Below are 14952 nucleotides of genomic sequence, written 5' to 3'. Positions count from 1 at the left end.
GATTCAGGTCAAAGAACTTAGAGCTAGGGCCCTCTGATGTGGGCCTAAAAGAAATCTCAAAAGTTTATCTAGTTCTCTCTGTCTCTGTCTCTGTCTCTGTCTTTCTCTCTCTCTCTCTCTCTCTCTCTCTCTCTTTCTCTCTCACACATACACACACACACACACACACACACACACACACACACATTTTTACACCTGGATTTTGAAAAGACTAAAGCCCGCGTCCAATCTGCAGTGTTCTGCATGTGTTTTCAAGATGCCTTTTGACTGCCCTCTGAAAGTTTCCTTGAAATAAACTTCTATTTTGGCACATACAGTCCCAACAGCTGTCACTCAAAGAGGATTTTTGGCACTTTCACTGATTAAAAACCTTGGGCAGGGAGGAAAGACATTCCATTCGCCACAGCGATTCCTATGATCAACAGTCTGTAGGCTGCACTGGTTTGCGATTACTGTGCAGAGTCACCCAAAGCCAGGGTCTGAGCAGCTTAGCCATCTTTTATTATGATGGTTTCTTGACCTGGGATTTTAAGGGGTGTCTTGCCTGAAGACTCTGCCCAATTGCTGCTCTCAGAGGGTAAGCGCTTTCTCTCCCTGTGAGGCATCCATTAGTCTCAACAGTCAGGCACCTACTGTGTAACCTGACTTCATGTGTGGTGATTTGTCTAAAAACCATACTGGGAAGGAAGTTGGGAGACATGGGTTGGTGGTGTAGAGTACCTTCTGCTCATAGAGATGCCCTGAGTTCAGCTCCCAGCCACCACGTAAGGTGGCTCACAGGCTCACAACCACATGTAACTCCAGATCCAAGGAGACCCGATGCCTCTGACCTCCAAGGACACACACACTGGTGGGTATATACTTACCCAGAGACACACAAATACCCACAATTAAAAGTAATAGAGACTTTAAAGAGATGCTGTGAGCAACTCATGGCCTTCTCTGACTTTAACTTGGAAACCACATCATAGCCTCTATTCATCTGAGCCATGAGCAAGTGTCATTTCACGTCAGGGGAAGGAGGACGAGACTCTGCCTCCTAGGGGATGAGTATCAGAATATCTCACCACAGAAACCTAAACAACTTAACATTGCTTGTGAGACCTCACTCACTGTTTAGACTACAGTTCAGACGCCAGCATTGCTGACATCTGGGGCTTGATAATTCTTCTAGACTGGGGGTGGGGCTGGGGGTAGACTGAGTAATACAGGATACTGTGCAGTGTGCCTGGCCTCCACCCACTAGATAGAGCAGCCCCAGTATGACAGTCAAAAATATATCAGACATTACCAAATGTCCCCTGAGGGGAAACAACTGAAGAGAAGAAGCCTGTGATGAAGGCATTTCCTGCTTATGGTCACTCAGAACCGAGCTGTGAAAAGTTACATGCCATCACTGTAGGTAGCTTTAAATAAGTCACAAGCAGATCGGTTTCTACTTTGTTGGTTCACAAGGAGGATCAAGTGTTATTATTATAAAGGGGAGAACATTTTGTATATTGTAAATCCATAGCCGGGCATCTGTTATCATTACTGTTGTTATTATTAATTGATTGATTGACTTACTTATTCATTCATTTTATTATCATTCATTTACTTAGGGGAACATTAAAATAGTGCCAGGCTACCCTATTTCAAAGGAGTGTCAGACACTGGGGAACTGGAAGAGCTGAGGCAGCCTCTCCCTCTCAAATGCTAAGATCACTGGATGTAACATTCTCCCATTGAATTTTTCTTCCTTCATTAAAACCAAGAGCAGGTTATACTATTAGATTCATAAGAAGTTGAAGGAATCATTTTGGGTCTCTAACATATACTTTTTTGTGTGCATTGTACCATAATTACACAGCATACTCGTACATGTCATGTGCTCGCTTACAACGGACTGCAACTTAACTTGGTTGCTTTTGTGAGAAGGAGGTGTCATCTACCTGCTTTGTGATCCTTCTCATCCTCAAGACAATACAACTGAAAACCAGATTTCCTGCGGTTGTGTGTGGCCATTTCCCATAGCCATGTGTATTCTGGGTAATGATTAGCTGCCCTTGGAAGTGAAGTCTGTTGGCTTAATTCCATTGCAGAATTTGCATCACCCACTTCCTGTCATTGTGGCTTCCTGAGAATGACACTATTTTCTTAGGTTTTAAGGTATGCTTTTCCCATGTGTCAGCAAAATGCAGCCACATATCATCCGGCTACTCATGATGCAGCAGTTTTTAGGAATTTGTTCGGGATATGCTCTTCTGTCTGTGGTGAAAGTGGGTGTGTCCAACTAAGTAGTATGGTTTGTGAAACTTCCCAAGAAGTGTGTGCTAGCCTCAGTTGTGTGCAGTGATGCCAAGAGTGAAGACAGAAAGAGACTGGCTTTCTTTCCTCTGTGTGTATCACATGTTAAGCACTTAGTGGAAGAGTTTCTCATGCATTATCTGATGTACAGGAGGCTTGTGTACTGACCTATTTTACAGTGAGACAGCAGCAGTTGCCATAGACTGAGAAGCTTGATCACAAGGCTCAAATACCACACGCACAGCTCTTAGATCCCATGGTGCACTATTTGCTCTGTTAGTGGCTTTTTTCACATTAAAAATATAACTAACTTCTATCTTTGGCATAATTCTACCATGCTACCACCATCAAATGTGAACAGTCTTCTTTTTAATGTCCTTCTGAAACTACCTAAGAAGAAAAATTAGATATTCTATAGCAGTGGTTCTCAATCTGTGGGTCACTATCCCTTTGGGGGGGTTGCATATCAGATATTTATGTTACAATTCAAAACAGTAACACAATTATAGTTATGAAGTAGCAACAAAATAATTTTATGACTGAGAGCAACTGTATTAAAGGGTCACAACCTTAGGAAGGTTGAGAATCACTGTTCTACAAAATTCTAAATAGAAAACATGCTATATATACCTGCCTGGACACATGAATATGCAGTTCATACTTCTAATGCATGCATTTATAAATTTTATTTGTACAAAGCAGTATGTAACACATAGTCATCAATGTGTCTACTAATCTGTCTCTAAGTCAATTGAGTGCCCTGCATTCCCAGCCCTTGCTTTGAACCATCCAGAACTCTGAGTCATTTTTTTTTAAATTAAACAGGTCTTTCTTGTCCATCCATTATTATGTAATCAATTTAGTGTTTAGAGGAAAGAAAAAATAATTGGGTTTTGTTCATTCAGAAATTGCTACAGATAGAGTACTACTCTAAGTACGGGGCCATATGGTAGTTAATAAATTAAGCATGGTCCCTACTTTTATAAACAAAGAAGGCTAAGTATAAAGCACACAGGGCTTCAGTTTTAGAGATGCCCGTGCAAACCCTGTCCCATGCATTCACATGCCTGATATTTCTTATTAAATATAAAAAAGTTAAACTACTGTCTCTTCCAACATATTTCAATAACAAAAACATCAACCACAAGGTGATGAATAAGTTCTATAATCCATAATTATGGATTAATTCCTATAAAAGAAAAGTTAAAATGCCTTGGAATGTCCTAACTCTTATGCCATTGAGAAATAATTCCAGACCTTTACATGACATTTTTAAAGAAATGTATAGAGGGAAGGGACATACTTAAATGGTATAATTTCACTAGGCTAAAAAATGACATGTATCGTGCTGTTGCCTTTAAAGAATTATTATATAAAACTGTCATTTGAAGAAATGATAAAAAATGTGCAGTCACAAACTGTAGAAAAAAGATCACTGTACCTGGTTAAGGAATCTTGATTTTGTCATCAGTGTTTGAAAACATCCTTAGTGTTGCCTTTCTCATTCCAAATAAGTATTTTAGCTATAAGATTTTTTCTAGCAAAATTATTTTGTTTCCTTGAAGAACTTCCCTTCCTCAAAATTTAGAAGCTTCTATCCCTGCAAAACAGTATGCCTTCCATTATACATTTCAGTGGGTTAGGCATACAACACAGAAATTTTATTGATCACAGATAAGTAAATAAATCGTAATGAAGAAGACAGAATTCTTCCTGGAAATGGTACAATATGTTGTGAATAGATTCTGTATTATTTTATGGTATGATAATCGCTACAATATTATGCACTTTTCTGAGATTCTGAGGGACCAAAATCTGGACATGGCTTCGCTGGGGCCTTTTCAGATTTTTGTAGATGGCTGTAATCATGGTGTTGGGTAGAGATAGGTCTCGTTTAATTGCCTGCCTGAAGTAGAATGGCCTTTCTGCTCCTCACATTGATGGCAGGTATTAGCCGTGACATCTGCTTCTATTTTGCTATTAATCTGCATATGGATAAGGCTGATGGTCTTACCTTGACCTAAAGGCATGTATGTCAGGAGGTGGGGATCACCAGAGAGAACGCTACAGCCTGACTACCACAGTGGTGGAGGAAGGTTAATTTATGAGAAGAATGGAGGGGCCGTGAGAGCAAATACAAGACCCTATGGAGCAAAACTCACAGAAAGCAAGGGAACAGATCGAGATCAGATGTGTGAGGGAGCCAGAATCTCAGCTGTGTGAGCTTTAGATGGGTGGGAGCAGACGTCCTAGAGCAACAGTTCTCAACCTGTGTGTTGTGACCCCTTTGAGGTCAAATGATCTTTTCACAGTGGTCACTCAAGGCTGCCAGGAAACACAGATACTTACTATTCTGTTCTTGGCAGTAGCAAAATTACGGTTATGAAGTGTCAATAAAAACAGTCTTAAGGTCTGAGGTCACCACAACATGAGCGTCTGTTTAAAGAGTCGTGGCACCACAAAGGTTGAGAACCCCTGTCTTAGAGGTAGAGTATGGCTGTGTATGCAGCTGTGAAGTAAACTGCTTTGTGAGATGCTATTGGAGAAGACTGAGGACTACTAAAAAGGTGTGCGAAGGAAGGCTCAGATCATCAAGAAAGACCACATGCAAAATGTGATCTTGATGAGGATGATGCCAATAGACAGGCAAAGGTGGATGGAGAAAAGTCCACCAGGCCTCAACACGACACAGAGAACTATGGGTAACTGAAGAAAGCTGGGAGAGCAAAGCTAGTTTCCCAGAGAAGAGCACACCAATTGATTGTCCAGGGCCAAAGAGTCAGCCCTGAAAACACAAACACACACACACACACACACACACACACACACACACACACCACACACATAACACACCACATACATGCGCACACCCTATACACACAGAATACATATACATACCACACACACACTCACACTCACACACACACTGACACACACACGCAGTATGTGTAACATTATACAGACTGAAGATAATTTTAGGAATATGGATGTGTATATATTATACATATATTATGTATAACATATTTATACTTTTATTCTTATATACTTATATACACATATATATGTCCATATACACATATATACATGTGCACATGCAATAACAGTTAGTGAAATATAGAGCCCATGAACTTGAAAGAGAACAGGAGGGTATATAGGAGGGTTTGCAGGAGAGGGAAGGAAGGGATGTAATTGAAGCATAACCTTAACAATATAACATAAAAACGACCATACAGAAAGATAGGGTGTGGAGTTAGGTAGAAGGAGGATCTGGAAGTGAGGAGGTGTGGAAGAGGAAAGTATGATCAGAGCATGTTGTATGAAAACTTATTTTTAAAAAGACTTTAGAGCAGTTCCCCATGGACAGCAACTTAACAAGTAGGGCTCGTTTTAATTCTGATCTGCTCGCCATGTGCTACCTGCAGATGTGTGAAACACACTTTGCAAGGAACAAGTTTGGTAACAGGCCCTGGCCAGCCAATGGCATGAGGTGGAGAGAGGTAGGAGAGAGACCAGACAGGAAAGGGATTTCTCTTCCACGTAGAAGGCATTTAGGGAGAAGTCGAAAACACTCTTTGATGAAGGACTTTCAAGGATTTCTCCCAGCAACTTTTGGACCAGTAAGACTGTTTCACCGTCTCCAACTCAACTGTCAGGAGACAGTAAGTCTGCCAAATGTAACTCTCCCTCATGCATCCCTTTTGAAAATGGAGAAAATCTATCAAGTTGCTAGACGGCACCAAGTCACAGTAAATGGATGCACAAAACAATTACAGAGAGACTTTTGAGATGGTTCTTGCCTTCAAAATCGAATTGTTGAAATGTGAAGATGCTTCGAAATGCCTTTAGTGATGTAGCCACTCGTCAAGACTCCATGCAGTTTCTCTTCTCTGTTTCTCCACCCTCACTACTCCCCTAACCCCTAAACACACACACATACACACACACACACATTCACACACCACTCATACCACCCACACACACACACACACTCACTTACACAACACTCACACCACACTCACACACCACTCACACTACCCCCCACACACACTCACTTACACAACACTCACACCACACACACACACATTCACACACTACTCACTCCACATACACATTCACATACACAACACTCACATATCACTCATGCCACACACACACACTCACTCACACAACACTCCCACCACATTCACACAACACTCACACTACCCCCCCACACACATACACACACACTTACTTGCAGAGCACTCACACCGCACACACACACACACACACATACATACTACTCATATCACATACACATTCACACACACACGACACACATACACACACATACTCACACACTCACATACCAACCACACCATACACACTCACACACACACCATTCACACCACATACACCTTCACACACATATAACACAAATACACACACACACTCACACCATACATATACACTCACACACCACTCATACCATACACACACACTCATAAACACATATTTACACACCATTCACACCACAAACACACCACTCACACTATATATACATTCACATACAACACATATACACATACACATTCACATGCCACTCACACCACACACTCATACACCACTCACTCCACATACACATACACATTCACAACACACACATACACACACTCACATATCACTCATACCACACACACACACACAACACACACACAACACTTTGAATTTTTTTTACAAAAAAATTAGCATCATGTAAAGCATATCTTTCTTCGTATTTATATGTGTGCCTATATGGACGGAACCTTTGAAACCTAGAGCAATTAACTGAAATTCTCTGGTAGAATTAGACTTCCCTCTCACTAATCTACAAGCACTGCATAGCAAACACTGAAGACAAAGTGGTTTAAATAACAGAAATACATTTTTTGATAGTTTCAGGGGCCAGCAATCTAAATGCTTTGGGAACAAGAACTGTAGTGAATGGGCTTCTTGCAGTTGGCCATCCTCTTGTCTTGTCATGGCCCTTCCCTTGTGTGTGCTGTGGTGTGATATACATATGTATATGTGTGCATGTGTACGTGTGGTGTGTATATGGTGTGTGTATATGTGTGCATGTGTATGTGTGTGTTTGTGATGTGTGTGTGTGTGTGTGTGTTTTGTGTATGGTATGTGGTGAGTGTGTGCTGTGTTTGCATGTGGTATGTATCTGTTATGTATCTGATTATGTGTATAGTGTGTGTGTTGTGTGTATATGTATAGTGTGTATGTGGTGTGTGTGTATTATATGTATGTGTATGGTGTGTGTGTGGTGTATGAGTATGCATGTGTGTATGTGTATGTGTATGTGTGCATGTGTGATATTTGAGTATATGTGTATTTGTGTGTGGTGTGTATATGGTGTGGTGTGTGTATGTGTTGTGCATGGTATGTGGTATGTGTGTGGTGTGCGTTTGCATGTGGTATGTGTCTGCTATGTATCTGAGTATGTGTATAGTGTGTGTGTGTATTGTGTATGTGTGTGGTGTGTGTGTGTGTATGTGTGTGTGGTGTGTGTGTGTGTGTGCATGTGCCCACATGAGTACTGAGAGAGATAGCTCTGGTATGAGGAGTCATCTTGGGAGGACGCTGGTCATGTTGGATTAGAATTCCACTGTGCTTGCCTCTTTCAATTTGAGTCACTTCCGGACAGCCCTTCAGTCTCTTATTGTACTTGCATCGGGAGCTAATGCTTCCCTGCAGCACTTTTAAGCATAGCCCACAGCATTTCCTGAGCTTGGATAATATATTTAGATGTTTATTTTTGATCGTGCAATTGATGCTATTTCCCTTATTTGAACATAGAGTGATTGCCCAATACATGATGCATTCTCTGCAAACAAATATTTTTGAGCCAGAGAAAAAAGATGTTACCACTCAGAGCTTAGCAAGTGGCATGGCTGTTCTGACCTCAGCTTCCCTTGACCCATCACCACTAGTCTCATAGTGGAAAAGACTAGGTGAACATCTGCGTGTACAGGAAAGAGGTAATGAACTTGTGAAGCCTATTCTTTGTCCTGAGGAGATATATTTATCTACCAATGAGTTCACTATAAGCCCAACGCTGTGAATAAAAAGGACCAAAGGTGTTATATTCTCACTAGATTGGTTTTATTAAGTTGAATAGTAACTCCTCAAAAATAAGTCCCCATTTACCTTCTCCTTCCAGTTTCCTGTCCTGACTACCTTTACATGTGAACTATGACATGGAAATATAAGCAAAATGAACCCTTTCCTCCCTAAGTTGCTTATGGTTATCCCAGCAATAGAAACCCTAAGACAATTGTTTTGTCACAAAAGAAAACCTGAGACAGTTGTCTTAGTTGACAAGAGGCTCTTTATATTGTACCTTGAGGAAAATGTTGAATGTCCTGTTCTTGCTAACCATAGTGACTGTAAAAAGAAGAGGCAAGTTGAAAAAGAACCAAGAATCATCATCCTTGATGATCCAGAGACTCCTGTGCCTAAGCAAATCGCAAAACAAAACATTCAGAGTGGTTGTGTCCCTCTGCATTTTGTGTATTGAAATTGTGTGTGTGTGTGTGTGTGTGTGTGTGTGTGTGTGTGTGGTGTGCAGTGTGTGTATGGTGTAAGATGAGCCAGTGGTCAGTGGGTGGTATTTAGGTTATAACACTGGAGGCCTCATGCAAGGAACTGGTGTCCTTACACAAAGACTAGACATCAAGCTCATTCTCTTTCTGCAGGGAAGCAGAAAGAACAAGAACTCAGCCATCTGCAAGCTAGAAGAGGGCTCTTGCTATAACATAGCCATGCTAGCACCCCGATGTCAGACTTTCAGCCTTCGGAACCATGAGAAATGAGATTCCAGACTTGGACAAAGCAGTCCAAGCAAAGCAGTATTATTAATTTCACCATTACAAAAGCATATGTAGCAAGAAGGCCAGTGTTTGGCTGGACATAGTTTTGTTAAAACAGACTAGGATATAATTCATGAGCCCTCAACCGTCTCTCCCATCAGGCTTATCCGGCAGAAAGGATGTTACCCAGGAAAGACCTCGTAATGATTATTTATCGATTGGCACAGATCCCTGGGATGAGTATTACAGGCTTACAAGGTTTTTAAGGGCATCATGCCAGTAGAAATGCTACCATTTTAAATAGGATGAGCAGGACCCAAGAACATTGCTGTGGGTATCAAGGCCTGTAATATCAATAGTTCATGTGACAGAACCAGCAATAACAGAATTACTCTCAAACTTGACATCTAATGAAAACTTCCCTTCTAAAGTCAAACCTGTTTGAGACCAGTGAATCCTTTATTCTGATTTCTGCCTTTTGGAAACTGAATTTCCTGTGTCTGCCCTGCTATTCTATCTTGGAAGTAGATAACTTGTTTGATAAAGTTGGAAGCCCAGGGATGAAAAGGAATCTTGTTCTGGGATACAATACGGAAACATTACTCATATCTGATTGGGATGATAAATCTGGGACTGTGGTTTGATAAGAGTTGATGTTTGGGGGCCTATCGTTAGCATAGAATGGGTTAGAGCTTTTTTGAGAAATATGAGGTTTTTACAAGAAGCACGGGTGTGACTTGACTGGGAGGCAGGCAAGAAAGCATAATTGACTTAAAGGTCATTTCTGAAAAAAGCAAATGTGTCAATGTCCTAACCACTAGAACTATTGAGTGCTACTTTATTTGGCGAAAGGTTCTGCATATGCAATTAATTGATAGCTCTTAAAACAAAGCATCCTTTTTACACTTGGAAGGGCCCAAGCCCAGGCATAAGTGTGCATGTTAGAGAGATGCAAATGGCGCCAGATACAATAGAAATAAGGCATTTAAGCAACACCATGAGAGATTAGAGCAGTAAGGCAACAGTTGAAGTATGCTGCTAGTCCCCCAAAGCTAAAAGAGGCAGGAAATAGTAGAGTCTTCTTCAGAGCCCCAAGAAGGCTCACAGGCTTCTCACACCCTGGCTTGTCAATTTTTTACGGAACACACTTCTGTTGTCTCAAGCCACTGGCTTTGTATAAATCTTCTGCTGTGGCCACAGGAAACGAATATATCCATAGGCTACACATTTAAGAGCAAGAGACGCAGAGAGACTGTGTCCTCCAACACTAATCCTCTACTAATTCCTTTATGGTGACTAAAATCTCGAGTCATTTGACCTCTCAGGCATTCTCTTACACAGGTCTTTGCATGTAGATGGGTAAGGTAAAAGGCAGGACAATGGTAACAGCATAGACTGAGCTCCAGTGTGTGACATAGCTCTTCCTATACAACTTCCCCCATCAGTTTTGTGTTGTGGACAGCTGCTGTGACTAGAGTAAGTCATAGGACAACTGGCTATGACAAGGTTTTCACAGAGCAATAGATCACATAGATTTCCAAAGAATTGAAGAGTTGTCGCATATGCTTTTAAGATATGAAAAGCATTTATACTATTGTCTTTTAAATACAAGACAGTTATTTGAAGAAATATGATTCTTAGATCATATGCAGGCTGGAGAATTAATGTCATCCAGTGGAGTAGACTTGTCCTTTACATTTTATCCGAGATATATACAAGGGTGTGATGATTGAATGAGACACTGAAGGTTAATGAAAACTATTCCTGTGTGTCATTTTGCTAGTATAGAGTAGGAAGAAAAATAACTGTCTTGCTTTAACCTTTTATTCACTTATTTCAAAAACATTAGAATGTACTGCGGGAGACTTAGAAGACAGGCAACTTAGTTCACAGTTCTATTATCTGCTATATCAGTAATGTGTAGACTTTTAAAACATTTTTCATTCAACATTTTAAAGTATATTTTTCACTGAACATTTCCATTCTCTTGTATAGTCTTTGGGATTACTGTTTTAAATAGCAGGGTCAAAATCCATTTCTTAACATGCTAAAGTTTACATTCTCGAACCCTTTATTTTGGACATTTTGGACACTTTAGTTTTGATGATGATTTTAGAAAATCATTAATAGTGTGTGTGCCCAAGCATGTATGTGGGTGGGGGTTGGGGTGGGTGGCTCTGTCCCTGCAGAAGACAGAAAAAGATGTCAGATCCTCTGGAACTGGAGTTACAAGTGGTTGTGAGCCACACTATGTGAGTGTTGGAAACAATCCAGGTCCTCTGCAAGAATAGCATCTGTTTATAATGTCTAAGCCATTGCTCTAGCCCTTTTAACTACATTGATTAAAAATAAACCTTTAGATGGCTAAAAATCATTAGAGTGCTTAAGATTCACAAAGTATGTTTGACCGCATCACCTAAGAAATAATACAAAATACAAAACCATGATCACTATCACAGAATTTCTGTGGTTCAGTCATATAACACAAGGGAGTGTGGGTCCCTAGGCATTGAGTTTGCCGTCTGTGGGAACAGAATATCCCTCGGGACTTGAACATTGTTCTCCTGGAAATGTTTGCTGACCTCAGAGTGTCCCCGTGCCTTAGTCATTGCTGAACTTTCCCTGGATATGAATATTGGTGCACAGCTGGCTTCTACAACTGCTGATGACCAGTGGGGCACTGGATAATAGGATCCATCTAGTTGGGAGGAAATATTTAAAACACTATTGAACTTAAATGTGAGGAATGGGACTCTAGACTGTCTTGTTTCTCTTTTTTTATAGTCAAAATTGTCACTTCGAAGTACATGGTAATTTGAATACATGATTTGCCAAAGTTTAATTTAGTAGTGGGATGGAGTTACATTATTGTATATCAATATACATTCTTTTCAGTGTTAGATATGTTGAAGCGACAGTAACTTGACATTGCCTCCTCATACTTTAAATAGTATATTTAAAAACTGATAAATATTCCAACAGTATTTGCTAAGTTCTGAACCATGGGGTGAAGATGAAGTATGGGTTAGAAACATCAGCATTAGGCTGGAGAGATGGCTCAGTGGGCAAGAGCATTGACTGCTCTTCCAGAGGTCCTGAGTTCAAATCCCAGCAATGACATGGTGGCTCACAACCATCTGGTGTGTCTGAAGACAGTGACAGTGTACTTATATATAATGAGTACATCTTTTTTTTAAATAAAGAAATATCAGCATTCTGATGTTTGATATTCTGCCTAATTTGCTATTATTTTCTTTTGCATTGTGTTTCCTCAATAAAGGGAAACACAGTAATGAGTATGAAGGGACAGAAGTTACAGGTCAGATTTGCAAATGCACAGAGTATTTCAGAATTAATATTTGCCCTTTCATTCTGGCAACCTTATATTTCTAAGAAATAATGAGCTAGGCATTTTTTTTGAGCGAGTGAGCAAACGCCCAGTAGAGTATTTTTGGCACGTGAAAAGGCACATTGACTACTTCAAGTTCCCAAAGCTCCATCGCTGACTTCACTTTTCCTTGGGAGCAGACTGGAGAATCTCCTCCCATAAGTTCAGAAGTCCAGTGGTAAAAACAAGCCACTTCATCCAGGCGTCCTGTGCCTAGAACAACAGAGTTCTAAAACACCATGCGGACGCTGGGTGCCCACGAAGTAAAATCCTCCTCTGTGAGAGCACAGGGCACTGGTGCCCTGAGGAAAGTTTAAGGAGTTTAGGCTCTGCAAAGATAAATGTAAAACCACACGGAAGCCACAAAACCGTGCTTCTATAGAGCGAAGGACTCTAATTCATGCTGTCGGTACAGAGAGAGAGTAACCCTACTCTTCTCCATGCTGCCAACAGAAACCACAAACAAACAAACAAAAAAGCCAATCAGTTGTCTTCTTTGGTCTTTGTTCTATTTTTCATGATTGTTATTTATTGATCATTAAGGAAGAAAAATCAAGGCAAAAGTGGTTTTGGCAATTTCCACTGGAATTAAGAAAAAAAAGTAATGCACCATCCCCTTAACCTTTTATTCTACAAAGCATCACCTTCTGGGGGGGTGGGCGGGATGATACTGATTTCCTGGGTTATGACTTTCCTCCCTCCTCTTCACCATGGTTTTAGCATGATTTCAAATGGAGACCATGTCAAGAACAGGGCACCCCTCAAACTGTGTGCATGAATAGCTTAGAGCCTTGCAAATAGAATTTAAGCTTAAGAGCCTAGTGTCTTGATCAAATCCTGAGATTTCCATTACAACTCAACATAAGAGACCCACCTGGAACCTCAAAAGTCTCTGTGAAGTGAAGGTACCTTTGGTGACTCTCTCCTGGGGCTGCTTTGAGGAAGGTTGAAGCAATGAATTGTGCATATGAGTATCTAGACCAGTGCCAGGACACACATAAGTACTTTAGATGAAGTACCCATTATTACTTATCAACACTGGTAAGGAGACTAGTTATCAGGTCAAACAAGGTTGTCTTTTTTAAAACACCATCTTTAACAAATATAATATGCACTTACATTGTAAATATGGACTATGTTTTCAATTCTTGAATAGGTCTTTTGAGTTGTCTGGCATATAATGTTGGCCTCCCAGGAGCGAAAATATTTTCTGGGTCTTCAAGTGAACAGTTTGGCTATTCGGTGCAGCAGCTTACGACCCCACAAGGCAACTGGTAAGACTATTCTCCTCCTCACTGTTTCAATCAAACTATTGTATAAATGGAGTATTTTAATCTTGTTTATCCAAATAAATGAATGAATCTACTCTTAATACCGTGCTTTAAAATCATTCTTAGGCAGGCTCACTGTGCAACTCTGGCTGGCCCAGAACCCATAAATACATGTTTGCCTCTCTCTCCAAAGTGTGTTGGGTGGACTTAAAGAGCACTCAGATCTTTGGTTCTTTCATTTGCTTTTCTTGAAATCATTTTCTTTGAGAGTTGATAACTGTAGACTGATAATTAATGGAATACTCTAATGGTACATTTTAGTAGGAGGAAAGTCCAGATAGAAATTTTTTTTCTAAAAACTCTAATGACAATACCAGTGTTGGTGATCAGCATGGTAGATTTTAAAAGAGATGAATATTGCCTTCATTCCTTAACCTTTAATCTTCCTTGAGCTTTAAAAGTAATCATCTAGCTGATATTATTTTGGCATCCTTTCTGGGGGGCAGGACAGCTTCCTAAATACCCTCCTTCAGCTGTGCTCTGAGGCAGCTTTCAGTGTTCCGGGTAGCAAGAGTCCTCAGTCATATCCATGGAAAACACACAAAGTCGTCTTCACTCAGCACTGTGTTCTGTCATAAAGTACTTGTCTTAGTTATGGTTTCTATTGCTGTGATAAACACCAAGAACAAAAGCAAGTTGGGAAGAAAGGCTTTTTCAGCTTTTATTTCTGCATCTCAGTTCATCATCAAAGCAAATCAGGGTAGGAATTTAAGCAGGGCAGGAACCTGGAGCAGGAGCGGATGCAGAGGCCGTGGAGGGGTGCTGCTTACTGGCTTGCTCATGATGGCTTGCTTAGCCTGCTCTCTTACAGAACTCAGGATCATCAGCCCAGGGATGACACCACCCACAATAGGCTAGACCCTCCCTTTCCCATCAACCACTAATTAAGAAAATGCCCTGTGACTGGATCTACTGGGGGTATTTTTCTCAATTGAGGTGTCCTTCTTTCAGATAACTCTAGCTTGTATCAAGTTGACATAAAACAGTACTTTACTGTTCTGTGACAGAATAGTTCTTTAGTATAAAGGATTACATTTACAAAGCAGAGCTTTATTCTCTGGTGAACAATAACTACCTTTGATAAACTGGGGAATATATATATGTATATCCATAT

The 14952-nt window shown here is 40.5% G+C and overlaps 1 protein-coding gene across 1 annotated transcript in view; it reads left to right on the top strand.

The window, feature by feature from the left end:
* Itga2 (integrin subunit alpha 2) overlaps window positions 1-14952 on the top strand; it is a 98684-nt gene that overhangs the window by 13779 nt on the left and 69953 nt on the right. The window contains 1 exon segment of the mRNA NM_001427291.1: window positions 13664-13781. Coding sequence (NP_001414220.1) covers window positions 13664-13781 — 118 coding nt within the window.

The sequence above is a fragment of the Rattus norvegicus genome, chromosome 2 (genome assembly GCF_021556685.1).
Source record: "Rattus norvegicus strain SHRSP/BbbUtx chromosome 2, alternate assembly SHRSP_T2T, whole genome shotgun sequence".
Classification (NCBI taxonomy): domain Eukaryota; kingdom Metazoa; phylum Chordata; class Mammalia; order Rodentia; family Muridae; genus Rattus; species Rattus norvegicus.
The sequence above is the reverse complement of the archived record's forward strand: the minus strand, read 5'-3'. Positions and strand labels throughout refer to the sequence as shown.